Source organism: Mustela lutreola, chromosome 4, assembly GCF_030435805.1.
Source record: "Mustela lutreola isolate mMusLut2 chromosome 4, mMusLut2.pri, whole genome shotgun sequence".
Taxonomy (NCBI): domain Eukaryota; kingdom Metazoa; phylum Chordata; class Mammalia; order Carnivora; family Mustelidae; genus Mustela; species Mustela lutreola.
Genome location: NC_081293.1, coordinates 139,485,050 through 139,501,772, shown reverse-complemented (window position 1 = coordinate 139,501,772; position 16,723 = coordinate 139,485,050). Strand labels below are relative to the sequence as shown.

Sequence of the window (16,723 nt, the reverse complement as noted above, 5' to 3'; positions counted from 1 at the left end):
TATGGTCTCAACATTCCACCAAATACGTTTACATTGCTGACAAAGCCTTATTCCCAAAGTGAGCTTTTTAGTACTGATGTCTTGTTTTTAATACAGTATTAGTTAAAATTATAAATGTTAAATATGGAGAGAAGGTCCATAAATGCTTTAATGTGTGTAATTATTCCCAAGGCTTTATTTTTGTTGAATAAGTGAACTGTAGATGCAGGGTCTTATATAAATAAGTTTATTTACTTTTTAGATTAAAAGGTATGTCTGAAAGTGAAGTGTAACTCTGCCGTTAACTACCTGGAGTTAGGCCAAGTGCCACCAGTTAAGGGCTTAGTCTTCAACCAGACTGCTTGGCCCTTCAGACACCAGCGGCAGGTTCAGGGCTCCCCAGGCCACCCTTACTACTGACATACTGGCTACAGATTTAGAGGTTCCAGCCACCCCTCAGGTTTACTGGAACACCTCAGAGAACTTAGGAAACCACTATACAGTTGACCCTTGAGCAACACGACTTTAACTGTGTGGGTTCACTTGAACACAGATTTGTTTCTGTAAGTATAGTACAGGACTGTAAGTGTATTTTTCTCTTCCTTAAGATTTTCTTAATGTTTTCTTTTGATCCAGCTTACTTTGTTTTAAGAAAACAGCATATAGTATATACAATATACAAAATGCATGTTATTTAGCTCCTTATGTATTCCATAAGACTTGTGGTCAACAGTAGATGATTAGTAGTTAGGTTTTGGGGGAGTCAAAGTTGTATAAGGATTTTCAGCTGCACAGGGAGTCATTTCCCATAACCCCCAAGGACTTATAATTAGAGTCTTATTATAGCAAAAGAATACAAATCAGAAGTACCCAGGGGGGCCAGGGTGACTCAGTTAAGTACCTGACTCTTGATTTTGGCTCAGGTCACAATCTCAGGGATGTGAGATCAAGCCCCACTTGATCGGGCTCTGCACTGGGCATGGAACCTGCTTAAGATCATCTCTCTCCCTCTCTTAAAAAAAAAAAAGAAAAAGAAAGAAAGAAAGGGAAGAAAAGAACAGAACAACAACAAGAACAAGAACAAGAAGAAACAGCTACCAAAATAAGAGACAAATGGGCAAGGTCTGCGAAGGCATGGCCCTCTCTACATATCAGTGTGTATTATCTGCCAGAAAGCTCACCTGAGCTTTGCTATGCAGAGTTTTCAATGGGGCCTCATTGCGTAGACATGATTAATTGATTCATTGGGCACATAGTTGAACTCACTCTTTCCCCCAACCTGCACACAGAGATTGGGTGGATATCATATGGCTTAAAACCCAAACCCTCTAAACTTGTTGTTTCTTTGTGGTATGACCCGCCCCACCTCTTCAGGCATCTCTTTTAACATAAACTCACCTGTAGTCCAAGAAGCCACCATGAATAAGAAAGAGTCAGGAAATTTTAGGACTTCAATGCTACCTCCCAGGAATCAAGACAAAGAACAGCCAAATCCCTTATTATACAACGGGAGGTTTTAGAGTTGGCAATAAGAAATGGCCTTGGTAATAAACTTGTACATAGCTGTACCTAAGTGAATCTGAATGTGCCTCATCGGGTAACTTCCAGTATTGGAATAATAACAGCAACAGAATCCCATAGCCATGAATACTGATGCTGAAAATTCCTGAGAAAATCTTTAAGGACCCAGCAGATATGAAGAGATAGGCTTTCATATGTATATAAAAACAATAAATATAAAATTAAAATAGCATTTCATTGTAATTACATTTTCCTGAACACTTCACTATGAAAAACATGATTGCCTAAGGTTGATCATAACTTTTCATACATTGAATATATGAATTTGGATAGAACATTTGATGATAAGAATTTGGCTATAAATAGGAATTTGGTTTTCCTGAATTGAGTTATCAGTCCTCAATATGCAATTATAAAAGAATATTCTATTTGAGAATTTTTTAACAATATTTTTAACATTTTTAAACCCATGAGGACAGTAATAAAGTTCTAGCTAATTTTTCTCATTCCTGATTGCAGTCATGTACATAGAATATATATTAAAGTAGGAGAGATTTTTTGAGTTTTCTTTTGAGATTAATCCAAAAGTTTCACACAAGAGTGCCACAGAGTTGCTTATTCAAACAGCTGTAAATCAGAACCAACCAATATTTTCCATGTGCTTTGAAAATCAATTCTTTATCAGCAGTGCACCTTTCAACAACACAATATAGTAACTGTGAAGATTGTAGAAAGCTGCTTTATCTGTGCATTCATAATTCAAATGAATGGGGTGATTGGATGTCTCTCAAAAGCAGTATGTCCTCCAGTTGCCACTTTAAGCCTGCTAGTGTTTTGTTTTTGTTTCAACCTGGAAGAGTGGTCAGAATAGATACAGGATACATAAAACATGATCAGAAGTCAGGAGGTTGATTTTTCCATGTGTCAAATTCAGTGTTGAACTGCTAAAAGTTTTAACACGCTAATTGTGAAGTCATTTGCTTTATTCCCGCATTCTTCAGAAGGCATAAATTGCTACAAGATGCCAGCAGTTTATTTAGCCTTAAAACGCATGAAATGTTTCCGTCTTTCCATCCCCTGTGATTGTTTGGTGTTAATTGCCCTCAAAAATGATCTTAGCAGAGAAGGCAAGGGAATGCTTATCTAGCAATTTACTAGTAGCATTAAGGATTTTAATTGCGCTAGATAAACATGACAGACAATTATTGAGTGTTGTTACACATTGGAAAATAAAAATGGAATGCTGAGCATTACACTCTTTTGCAGTTTGTCTTTATGTCAGTGCCTAATTTATATCTTTTAACAATTTAATAGGTTGAATTTGAGAGATGTTTTCTGGAATATGCTGTTGGAAGATCAGACATAAAAGTTTTATATCTGCTTACTTAAGTAATATAATGTGAATCAGTCTGAAGTCATACATGTCAACTCTCCCTAATGCTATAATCTTCCAACAGATAAAATGGAAAGAAAGAATATCCATTTATCTGTTACTTTGTGAAGTAGTGACATGAATGATTCTGTGATTCTACTTTCAACTAGGAGTAAAAAATAACAAAGGTTAAAAGTTTACTTTTGTGGTCATTTTGAAGGTGGGAAAATGCAATTCTTCTAGAAATATTTCAATAATTTATTACCTTTGTAACAAAAGATAAAGAAGGCACTATATCATAATAAATGGGACAATCCGAAAAGAAAATCTAACAATTATAGATATTTATGCACCCAACATGGGGGCACCCAAGCACAAAAGAACTTATTGATAATAAAACAATAACCATAGGGGACTTTAAGACCCACTTACATCAATGGACAGATCATCGAAACAGAAAATAAACAAGAAAACATCGACTTTGAATGACACACTGGACCAGATGGACTTAACAGATTTAGTCAGAACATTCCATTCTAAAACAGCACAATACACATTCTTTTCAAGTGCACATGAAGCATTCTCCAGAATAGCTCACATATTCATTCACAAAGCAGGCCACAACAAATACAAAAAGGTTGAAATCATACCATGCACTGTTTCTGACTATAGTGCTATGAAACTAGAGATCAACCTCAAGAGAAAATCTGGAAAGAACACAAATACATGGAGGTTAAACAACATGCTACTAAACAATGAATGGGTCAACCAGGAAACCAAAGAAGAAATTTAAAAACAATAAACAATAAACATAGAAACAAGTGAAAATGAAAACACAGTGGTTCAAAATCTTTGGGGTGCAGCAAAAGTGGTCCTGATAAGGAGGTATATAGCAATACAGGTCTACCTTAAGAAACAAGAAAAATCTCAACAACCTGACCTTATACTCAAAGGAGCGAGAAAAAGAACAAAGCCTAAAGCCAGCAAAAAGAAGGAAATAATAAGGATTAGAGCAGAAATAAATGATATAGAAATTTTAAAAAAATAGATGAATGAAACCAGGAGCTGGTTCTTTGAAAAAATTACAAAAACAGATACACTTGTAGTCAGACACATCAAAAAGAAAAGAGAAAGGACTCAAATAAATAAAATCACAAATGAGAGAGAACTAACACTAACAACTAACAACCAATACCACAGAAGTACAGTTATAAGAGAATAACACTAACACTAACAACCAATACCACAGAAGTACAGTTATAAGAGAATATTATGAAAAACTATCAGTCAACAAATTGGACAACCTGGAAGAAATGGATAAATTCCTAGAAACACATAAACTACCAAAAGTGAAACGGGAAGAAATAGAAAACTTGAACAGATCAATAACCAGAAAAAAAAAAAAATCAATAATTAAAAACTCCCAAAAAACAAAACCCAGACCCAGCTGGCTTCACAAATTCTACCAAAATTTAAAGAAGAGATAGTCCCCATTCTTCTCAAACTATTCCAAAAAATAGAGAAGGAAGGAAAACTTCCAAACTCATTCTATGAGGCCAGCGTTGCCCTGATACCCAAACCAGATAAAGACTCCTCTGAAAAAGAAAACCATAGGCCAGGATTGCTGATGAATATAGATTCAAAAATTCTCAGTAAAATACTAACAAACAAAATTCAACAATACAGACAAAAAAAAAAAAAAAATCATTCACTATGCTCAAGTGGGATTTATTCCTGAGATGCAAGGGTGGTTCAGTATTTGCAAATGAACGTGATACACTGCATTAATAAAGGATGAGAGTAATATGATCTTCTCAATAGATACATAAAAAGCATTGACAAAGTACAACACCAATTGATGATCCAAAAAAAAACCCAACTCAACAAAGTAGGGATAGAGGGAACATAGCACAACATAATAAAGGTCATATATGAAAAACCCACAGTATAATATCATCCTCAATGGAGAAAAACTGAGAATTTTCCTCTATGGTCAGAAATGACAGGGATGTCTGCTCTCACCTCTTGTTATTTAACACAGTACTGGAAGATCTAGCCTCAGCAATCAGACAACACAAAGAACTAAAAGGCATCCACATTGGCAAGGAACAAGTCCAACTTTCACTGTTTGCAGATGTCACGATACTCTATATAGAAAACCCAAAACTTCATCAAAAATTGCTTGAACTGATACACCAATTGAGTAATGTTGTGGGATACAAAATGAATGCACAGAAATCTATTGCATTTCTATACATCAATAATGAAGCAGTAGGAAGAGAAATTAAGGAACTGATCCAATTTACAGTTGCACCAAAAAACCGTAAGATACTTAGGAATAAATCTGACCAAAGAGTCAAACAACAGGTACTCTGAAAACTATAAAACACTGGGGGGGGGGGAGAAACTGAAGATGATACAAACAAATGGGAAGACATTCCCTGCTCAGGGATTGGAAGAACAAATATTATTAAAATGTCTATACCAACCAAAGCAGTCTACACACTTAATGCAATGCCTATCAAAATACCGATAGTATTCTGTGAAAAGTAGAACAGATAATACTATAATTTAGATGGCACCACAAAGACCCTGAGGGTCAAAGCAATTGAAAAAGAAAAGTGAAACTGGAAGCATTATAATTCTGAACTTCAAATTATATTGCAAAGCTACCATGATCAAAACAATATGGTACTGGCACAAAAGCAGACACATAGATCAATGAAACAGAATAGAAAACTCAGAAATTAACTAATTATATGGTCAATTAATCTTCAACAAAGCAAGAAAGAATATCCAATGGGAAAAAGACAGCCTCTTCAAACAGTATTGGAAAAACTAGACAGCGACATGCAAAAGAATGAAACTGGACTTTCTTATACCATACACGAAAATAAGTTCAAAATGGTTTGAAGACCTAAGGTGAGACCTGAAACCATACAAATCTTAGAGGAGAACACAGACAGGAACTTAATTTGTTATGGGATCCAGCTCCACATCGGGGTCCATGCTGGGCATGGAGCCTGATTGGGATTCTCTCTTCCTCTCCCTCTGCCCTTTCTCCCTGCAAATAGTGGGCAGAAGCCATGAATAGACATTTTTCAAAAGAAGACATACATATAGGTGGCCAACAGACACATGAAAAGATGCTCAATATCACTGATTAGGGAAATACACATCAAAACTACAGCGAGATTTCATCTCACACCTGTCAGAATGGCTACAGTCAACAACACAAGCAACAAGTGTTGGCAAGGATATAGAGAAAAAGGACCCCTGTGCCCTGTTTGTGGGGATGCAAATTGGTGCAGCCACTCTGAAAAACAGTGTAGAGGTTCCTCAAAAACTTAAAAATAAAACTACCTTACAATCCAACAATTGTACCACTAGGTATTTACCCAAAGAATACAAAAATACTAATTCAAAGAGATATATGCACTCCATTGTTTATAGCAGAATTATTTACAATAGCCAAGTTTTGAAAACATCCAAGTGTCTGTATTCATCAACTGGTGAATAGATAAAGAAAATGTGTTACACACACACACATACACACACACACTGGAATATTAGTCAATTAAAAAAAAATTTTAAAAAAATTAGATCTTGTAAAAGCCTGGATGAAGCCTAGAGAGTAAAATGCCAAATGAAATTAGTCAGTGAAGACAAACAACATATGATTTCAGTTATATGTAAAACTTAAGAAATGAAATTAATGAACAAAGGAAAAGAAGAGAGAGAAGCAAACCAAGGAAGAGACCCTCAACTATAAAGAACAAACTGATATTTACCAGAGGGGAGGTGCATGGGGGAGACTAGTTAAATGGGCCATGGGGATCCAGGAGTACACTTGATGATATACTGGGTATTGTATAAAGGTGTTGAATCACTACATTGTATACTTGAATTAATATCACACTGTATGTTAATGAACTGGAATTTAAATAAAAACTTAAATTATTACCTTTGAAATTCTAGTGTCCTTTTACCAAAGCTATTGATAACATTTGAAAATAATTGGGATTTTTTTAAAAAAATCATACTTTTGCAAACATTAAACAATTTGTTTCTATTTCATAAACTATTACTTTGAAATACAAAACAATTTTTTTGAAGATTTTTATTTAGTTGACACAGAGAGAGAGAGAGCGCGAGCACAAGTAGGCAGAGCAGCAGACAGAGAGAGAGGGGGAAGCAGGCTCTCCGCCGAGCAGGGAGCCTGATGTGGGGCTCCATCCCAGGACCCTGGGATCATGACCAGAGCCCAAGGCAGAGGCTCAACCAAATGAGCCACCCAGACGCCCCAAAAAGCAAATAACTCTTAATCTTAGCTGCCTTTTGGGGCAGAAATTGACAAGCTGATTCCAAGATGCATATGGAAATGTAGGGGACCCAAAAAAGCCAAAACTATATTGAAAAATAAGAACATAGTAGGAGAACTCACAAATCCTGACTTTGAAACTTACTACAGTTATAGTAATCAAGATGGTGTGGTATAGGCACAGAGATCAATGGAATGATATTTAGAATCCAGACATAAACCCTTAACATTTATGGTCAACTGATTTCAACAAAATAATTCAATGTAGAAAAAAAAATAGTCTTTTCAACAAATAGGCCTGGAATAACTTGATAAACACATACAAAAGAATGAAGTTGTACCCCACCACCACCTTTTAACATATACGAAAATTAAGTGAATCATATACCTAAATATGAGAGCTAGAACTATAAAACTCTTAGAAGAAAAACATAAGTGAATATCTTAATTACCTCAGATTAGGTAATAGTTTTCTAGATGTGACGTCAAAGCTCAAGCAACCAAAGAAAAAATAAACTAGACTCAATTGACAGTTAAAGCTTTTGTTCTTCAAAGGACACTAAAATAAGAAAGACAAGTTTTGACAAATGTAAAAATTGGAACAGTATACCTTACTAGTGGTGTTGTAAAATGGTGTGCTTTGGAAAACAGTTTAGCATTCCTCAAAATTTAAATGTAGAGTTACCATATGACCCAGCAATTCCACTCCTAGATATACATACGTGAGAATTAAAAACATGTTCACACAGAAGCTGATACGTAAATGTTCACAACAGCATTATTCATAAAAATAGGGAAACAGCTAAAATATCCATCAGCTGATTCATGGATTAACAAAATGTGATCTATCTATAAATGGAACACTATTCAGTCATAAAAAGGAATGAGATACTAACACATGTTATAACATAGGTGGACCCTGAAAACATTATATTAAGCCAATCAAAAAAGACCACATAATGTTTAATTTCATTTTATGAAATGTCCAGAATAGGTGCATTCTTAAGGACGGAAAGTAGATGAGTGTTTGCCAGATGATGGGGGAGGGGGAAATGGGAGGTGACTGCTAATGGACATAGGGTTTCTTTTTGTGGTGATGAAAATATTCTAAAATTAGATAGTGGTGATGATTGTATGACTCAATGAATATATTAAAAAACAAAACATGAGCTGACTTTTACTGTGTAAGAATTGTATCTTAATTTTTAAAAAAGTTATAAACCACACTAGAATTTCCTAGTTGCTTATATACTATCACTTTCAAAACAGAATCCTTGATGCTGATGTAAAATGCTACAAGAGCAAACCCTCTGCACATCAGAGTATTACACAGAACAACCATGCATTTGACTCTCAACCAAAGGAAATTTTGCCTTTTCCACATAGTTGCCCGGAGAATACTGGTGATGAATTGATGTTGTAAGATGCCAACTTGGTAATAAGGGACTGTTCCAGGAAAATGCACCCATTTCTCAAATCACATCTGTAGACTAATAAGTTAATTAGCTGTGTGATTCGATGGAACGAGCCCTGGACCAGACCCCATCTCTTGCTGTGTGATCCTGCACTTGCCAGTTATCTTTCTGCATTTGTTTTCCTATCTGTCCAGCAGACGGTCAGTACCTGCCCACAACATGTGGAAGATTTTCGAGAGAATCGACTGAATGCAAGATGGGAAACTGTTTCGAAAGTGATAGCACTAAAAATGCTGACATTTTTTACGTAACATCTTCATTTTTCTTCTCTAGATTTGATTTGCTAAGAAGGGGAAATATAAGGTGCTAAGTTAAACCGTTCCTGCTGGATGTTGACTGAGAGTGTCTGGCTTTCTCCTTGAGGAAGAACATTGCACGGACTCAAACACTTGAGACTTGTGTGACATTAACAGGGAATTTGAGAGAAAGCTGTTATCCTTTTCTTAATGTATCACTCTGACAGCATGAGAACGATACAGCAGCAGACAGGTTATTGTCAATTAAACACGAGCTGTCAGAGAGGCAGAGATGTTGAAATATGGAGAGCGTGAATCCTAAGCAGATCATACGGCGACTGCTCAGCTGTTATTTTACCAGAGTCGCCGTATGTATGTGTCATTTTCCTGCAGAATTTAATTTGGGTCCTTAACAACGCAGACGTCTTTGCATTTGCCTGGGGCTGTCAAGTTGAACTTGGACCTTTGAGTGAGCTGAATGATGGGTGGAAGTGGGCAAGTGGCATGCGGAGAAGGTGGCTTTCATCTGGTTTGTCTCTGTTCAGGTTACATCGAAGAGGCCTGCATCATCCCGTGTCCCTCCGACTGCAAGCTCAGCGAGTGGTCCAACTGGTCCCGCTGCAGTAAATCCTGTGGGAGCGGCGTGAAGGTTCGGTCCAAGTGGTTGCGTGAAAAACCATATAATGGAGGGAGGCCTTGCCCCAAACTGGACCATGTCAACCAGGTACTTTCTACCATTGATTCTAATACTGAGAATATGAAGATATTCTTTAGATTCCCAATGATCTATTTTTTCCCTCCAAAATGGAGAAGAATAAATAATAGCTCTGAATAAGAAATCTGATCCATTTTATCCTTAGAATGCCTGAGTAAATATATATATATATATGTTCTTAAAATCCCAGATGAGATATATTATCTTTGCAATAGGTGATTTAGTAAGCTGCATGTATATGCATATGAAAAATGGAAATTAAAATGACACCTACATTTAAAATAATATCATAAAATTTTATCTAGCTGTGTGCTGAGAGCAAGATTGTCCCATTATCATAATTCCCCTAGACTCTCAGAAAAGATACCTCAGGTACCAACTACTTGAAACTAGGAAATCTCTCTCTCTCTCTCTCTCTTTCTCTCTCTTTCTCCCTCTCCATCTCTAAAAAAAGGTTGTGGAGGGTCTCCTGGGTGACTCAGTTGTTTGAGTGTCTTGATACCAGCTCAAGTCATGATCTCAGGGTTGTGAGTTCTAGCCCCTTGACAGGTTTGTGTGGGTTTCAAGACTGATTAAGATTCTCTCTCTCCCTCTCTCCCTTCATATTCTTTCTCTCTCTCTCTCTCCCTCCCTCTCTAAAAAAAATCAAAAAATAAAACTAAGAAATATGTATTGACTGTTCATTTAAATGTGTTTGATGTAAAATTTTAAAAGAAAAAAATATAAAGATTACTTCAGAATCAGTTTAACCATGTTATAGTCTTTGACCTTTTAAATTTTATTTGGAACCTTCTTTGATTTTTGTACGCTCACTTCATTAATAGTAGTTCCTTGTATTCTATTAGAGATATAAAGTAAAAAGACTAATAGAGGGAATCATGACTAATCCAAATGTAATAGAAGATGCAGGCAATTATTATCATGTTTGACCTACATGTGAATTAATAAAGAATAAATTTAATATAGTATGTGTAGATGTTAAGAAGTGTATTTATATTGTTACAAATGAACCAAAACATACATATGAACCAACCTTAAATATGCAGGTAGGTTTCATGCGTACATAGACTAATTTTAATGTCCAAACACTTACTCTCCAAACTGCTTACCAGTACACATACTTTACTTCACAAATTAACTTAAATTGTTAATGATAATAAAGATACACTCTAGGTTGCTCCTAATCTTCCTGCTAAATGGGATGCCACCCAATTCATGAATCACATGAGAAAGCCAATTAAAGCTTCAAAAATAGTAAAGAAAAATAAAGGTACAGTCTAGAAAAAATAAAAATAAATTTTGAATAAAGACAGTAAGGACAAAGAAGGTGGAGAATTAAGCATCATAGGAAGTACTACTCTAAAAAAATCTTGGTGTTTTCCCTGAGAGACATTGCTGAAGGTGCCCTTAAATTCAATCATCGGTGACTAATGTGCTGCACTGCTGCCATCTACTGGCGAATGGGTTTTCCTGCCAGAGTGAATATTTGCAGAGAAAATTCAGTTAATGTAACACTAATGAAACACAATAACTGAAATGCAAGGTTTATAATACAAAGAAATATTTTTCTACAAGTTGTGAAGTCTTAAATTTTCACCAGTAGATTTAAATCACAATAACTTCTGATCCACGGTCCTAATAAAGAGAAATTCTCCATGAGTGTATGGGGTGTGTGTGTGTGTGTGTGTGTAGTGTGTGTGTGTGTATGGCCAGTCAGTCTTTCAATTAAAATAAGCTGTGTTTGCCTCAGCATTTTTTTTTTTACTAGTGAATTTTCAAAGGTTTAGGACCTTCTGACAAGTTGCCTTTGCTATGAAAAGTCTTTTACCTAAGCCATTTCTCTGTCACTCTCAACTCTGATAAAATTTAATGCAGAGTTTGATGTGGACATTTAGGAACTTGTTAATCATCTTACTGGTGGGATATTAAGGCATTAAAAACTAAAAATTAAAGCTAAAACAAGAAATAATAGATTCCTGACTATCTGAATACAAATATTCTACATCTAAAAATAGAAATTTCTAGGACCTTATTAGTAAAACATTAAGAAAGAATATGCAAAGGTTTCTGTTAACTTTGAAAATTGTAAATCACAAGGATTTCTTTTACCACAATTATACATTCCTCAATAAAATAATTACTGGCCCATTGACTTGGAAATGGTCTTTTAAGTACCATTTTCTAATTGAGGAAGCAAATTCTCATTTCCCAAGAAATCTAGATGGATAGTTGGATGGATTAAAATCTAATAGATTGGGGCGCCTGGGTGGCTCAGTGGGTTGAAGCCTCTGCCTTCGGCTTAGGTCATGATCCCAGGGTCCTGAGATCGAGCCCCGCATTGGGCTCTCTGCTTAGCAGGGAGCCTGCTTCTTCCTCTCTCTCTCTCTCTCTGCCTGCCTCTCTGCCTACTTATGATCTCTGCCTGTCAAATAAATAAACAAAATTAAAAAAAAAAGATTTAAAATCAAATAGATTAAATTAAAATCAATAGATTAATCAATCAATCTATGGATAGATTTCACTCACAGTTTGGATCACAAAATAGTTGCAGTCATTTATCAATCCCCCATGACATGTATTTTGAGGTCTACTCAGTTTTTTAAGATTTCTTCATCCTGCCCATCTAATCTTTTCCTTGACTGTGTTGTTTACAATACTCATTTGTGTATCTTAACTTTAAAGAATAATAACTTGCTTTTTCTCTCCAAAGGCTTAATAAAGATACTCTAATAATTTAACAAAAAAGAGAAAAGTAGGCTCTTATGTGTGGATAAAATAATATTTTAACTTAGAACATGAATTTTTTCATTCAGTATACTGACATTTTTCCTTATCTTTTTTCTCTCCCTTTTCTTCACTCCTGTTGAACACTACTCCAGGCACAGGTAAGAACTTCGAAACCTCCCAGTTCGTACTGTACTGCTTGTTTTCTTTTTACTCCTGATGTCAGAGAATGTATTTCTTTTCCTGCTATGGTCTTTTATCTTTTACAGGGAGAAAAATACCACATTTTCCATAAAATTTTTGTTCCGCAGCTGTTTCCTCTCCCCTCCACCCCCCGCCCCTGCCCCAGCATGCTACCTGTGTTTTCTCACTTTAATATCAGGGCTGAGGAGCAGGGATGGGGAGAACAAGCTTCACTTCACCAGCCTTGAAAAGGCAGTGACATCTCTTGTTAATGCTGTCATGCTTCTTGGAGGGAGAGGTAAAGGTGCAGGTGGGCTGAAGGTGGGTGGCAGGAAGTTGCTCTGAACTGATTTGTATTCAGTCCAGTGTAGGAGATTAAAATAAAAGCCATTGAAAGATTAGGGGAAATGCATTTCTCCTTCAATTTTTCCCTTCCCCACAAGTGGTAGGGTAATGGTTTACTTGGTAGTACTTTGTACTATTTTAATGCAGTACCCAATGTGGAGGTGATCATGGATGACAATAATGATAGATTCTTATTCCAACGGTGCATATTCTTTATTCTTACTCAGAATAGGTCAACTTTATTCACTAAAATTTGTACAGAAGAATAGCTCCAAAGGACTATTTATATATTTTCTGGAATTAGATAGTTCACACAAAATATACGTGTGTGTGTGTGTGTGTGTGTGTGTAGAAAATAGAGTCAAATTACCATAGATTTTGAAATTATTTTAGAATACATTTCTTTAATGGTTGAGTCAGCTGTGTGCATTGGATTATGGTTTATTTATTTCCTTGGCTTAGTCATTCTTCTCATTGAGAAAAAGGCATAATTGGTTCATTGTTCTAAAAATCCTGAAACCAAACACCCCTGCCTAACTGTGGGGCTGTCTGCCTTTGTGGGCACCGGAGCAAGACAGTTGGCATTGTGTCATGTGATCCTCCCTGCTTTGGGCTATGACTGTGTAATATAAAGCCAATTTCAGACCTTGCTTCCAAGCCCTAAATGCTTAAGGGTTAGTTTTAAAATGGATTTATTTCTTCTTATTTATTGTTTAGTTCAGTTTCACATATGGAATGCAAAAAATATATAAATTCTTATGCGATATACATTCGTTTGGAAAACAAGCCAAATTGTATTTCTTTGAAAACAGCTACTTTATATGCTTACTTAATTCTCTAATTCACTTATTCATTCATTCACCTATTCAGCAAATCTCTATAGAATGCCTTACATTGGAGCACTGTGGCCTAAGAATTGAAGACCCACAACATTGTGAACAAGACAGATGGCCCATGAAATTACAGTGCTGTGCAGTGAGGGGCAGTGTGGGACAGTGTGCGATGTGTCCAGGGCACTTCTTCAGGTCACATGCGCAACTGTAATGTCACATAGGATCAAGAATCGAGAGAATACAGCACAGCTGGTCCTGCCCATTACAGCTAGAACTCTGAAGAGGTTTTCTGTATTCCTCTCCTAGAATAGTGAACCATAAAGGAGAGGAGTGAAGATAACCGAACAAGAATACGGTGTGTGTTGTGGTGTGAAGGGCTCCCATTCGCTGTGTGTGTTTCAGGTGTATGAGGTGGTCCCTTGCCACAGTGACTGCAGCCAGTACATATGGGTCTCAGAGCCATGGAGCATCTGCAAAGTGACCTTTGTCAACATGCGAGATAACTGCGGAGAAGGAGTGCAAACCCGGAAAGTGAGGTAAGGCCCTCACTCCTCCTGAGTCTCCTGCCTAAAACTGTCTTAAGTTTTATTTCTAGGGAATATACCCTCATGGAATACTCCAAGGGGACCTGCTTCAAGCAGCAGGTGGTCACGGGGGCGGGGAGAGGGGGAGGCTTCTGACAGGAAGCCTCACTTCAAGGTGCCCCTGAGTAGAAAGATCTGCATATTGAATGCAAGCTGAGCTAATGCAGGTTTTTCAACCCCAGGGACTTTGTTCTTAAAGGCCAAAAATATTTCCAGCTGCTTTTTAGTGGTAAACTGTTCTAAACTCTTGCTGCTTGGTTTCCTCAAACTGGCTAACTTTTGACTACTCTATTCTCCTACAGGAAGCCCTTCCTAATACCTAGTGCTGCTCATTTGTTCTTTGGGTGCACTGACCCGTAGGGTAACCACTAGCCACGTGAGGCTATTTCATTTTAAATTTAAACTAAAGTTAAATTAAATTAAAAATACATTTCCTCAGCCACACGAGACATATTTCAAGTGCTTATGCCATAGCCACAAGTAGATAATTCTGTCAGACAGCAGAGGTATAGACCCTCTCCACATCACAGAAAGTTCTGTTGAGGAGTGTTTCTCTTAGTACCCCATATACCTCTCACTGCTTTTGGAAAGATCCATTTACTGTCTGTCATTCTAATTAAATTCTAGAACTTTCTCCAAACCAAAATCCTGTCATAGTCATAAAAATTCCCTAACACCTAATACAGTTTGGATACTCATTAAATTTTCCCTATAGTACCTACATATGACTCTTAAGGGTTCTGGAACTCTATGGAACAAGTGTATGAGGTTTTATTTTCTCCACTTTATAGAGTGGATTCAGAAGTATTAAGTAATTTATCAGGATCACCCATCTAGTAAAGTGATAGATTTGTCACTCTTTATACCAGTTTCTTCTAACCCTGCTGAGTGACACAAAGTAAAGACAGGTGTCAAAACATCCAGAACTCAACGATTCATGTTGTGGGCAAGCTCTGACCTAACTTTTCATGAATTTAAGGTTTATATTTCTCAATAGAAAAGTAGGGTGAATTAACATTTGTATTATAAAACTTTGGCACACTCTGTATAACTTTGTTTCCAATACAGATAGTCTCTATTTCTTTTTTCACAAGCCCTCTGAACTCTCAAGCTATTTTTCTGAGGAACTTAATAAAGGTGGATAAGGAGTCAGGAGGTAATAAGTTGGATAGGGAAACATAAACAAAAGACAGTGATTCCATTTTCCACCATTTCCTTCCAAATTTAAAATTTCTCCTTCAAATTTAAAAATACTTTCCCTATTAAAAGGTTTGATCAAGTTGGCTTTTTGTAAGAAAAATTATAATAAAGAACTATTCTTTCAGCTTTCCCTTCAATGATCTTTGTAGATGTTGCTGTTTCTTGCTTCATAAGTACTCTCAACATTTCCAAGTACATCTAAAGCAAAGTAACTTTGGAGATCAATTTATTTTTTCAGTAAACATCTTTAATGTCAATAGAGAAAAGAGAAGGTCAGTATCGATTGTGATCTCTGATCATGTAATAATGTTCCTATTTGTTACTGATTGAGTAGTAAGCCTCTCTAACCTTATCCTCTGCTAATTAAGGTCAGAACGTCCTGCTTATATGCAAGCATTGGGTGGCATTCCAGGATAGATGGGTCTGTGAGAGGGCAGTACCAATTTATCCAAAGTTGTTCTTTCTCTTTTAGGATGGTATGTACCTTAGAGGCTGGTGGCAGAAGTGATTTTCCCTGAGGGGAAGGGATATTTTTCACAGATTTTTTTTTTTTTTAAGAGTTTCTAGTGCCTGATGGTAATAAAAAGGAAACAATAAAAAGCAACATATTTGGTTACTTTTATTGTTGCTTTTGAATTCTCTGCAGAGAGTGTACCCCCTTATTGTCATACCTATGGCTGGCCTCTGGTCCCACCCTTTGCCTCCAGCTTGGTTCTGCACTATGTATTTATAACACAGTGCAGTTTTCTCACAGCATAATTCCTTGTCCTATGGAAAGGGAAAAGGCCAAGAATTTGAAGAAAGGAAATGAACTTAAAGTGCCTTCCTTTGTGCTTAAAACTTGATCCAAATATTTATTCTGTATTCTGGAGTGATTTTAAAAACTGATTAATGCCAAATAAAATAAATATAAATAATCTGAGTATCAACAATAAGGGCATTTTTAGCAGTTGTGGCACATTGAAATGATGTCATTCAAATACAGTCATTAAAAATGATATCTTCACTGGGACGCCCTGGGTGATGCAGTTGGTTAAGCATCTGAATCTTGGTTTCAGGCCTCGGGCTCCCGAGATCAAGCCCCATGTGGGCTCTGTGCTGAGAGAAGAGTTGGCTTGGGTTCTCTCGCCCTCAGCCCCTCCCCCCTCAAATAAATAAATCTTAAAAAAAATTATATCTTAGAAAAATAGTTAATGATATGAAGAGATATTCATAATGTATCATTGATTTCTTAA

General features: G+C 36.4%; 1 protein-coding gene across 1 annotated transcript in view; it reads left to right on the top strand.

Moving 5' to 3' along the window:
* THSD7A (thrombospondin type 1 domain containing 7A) overlaps window positions 1-16,723 on the top strand; it is a 467,710-nt gene that overhangs the window by 415,682 nt on the left and 35,305 nt on the right. The window contains exons 14-16 of the mRNA XM_059171243.1: window positions 9,450-9,628; window positions 12,499-12,504; window positions 14,107-14,240. Of these exons, the coding sequence (XP_059027226.1) occupies window positions 9,450-9,628; window positions 12,499-12,504; window positions 14,107-14,240 (319 nt within the window). The remainder of the gene's footprint in view (window positions 1-9,449; window positions 9,629-12,498; window positions 12,505-14,106; window positions 14,241-16,723) is intronic.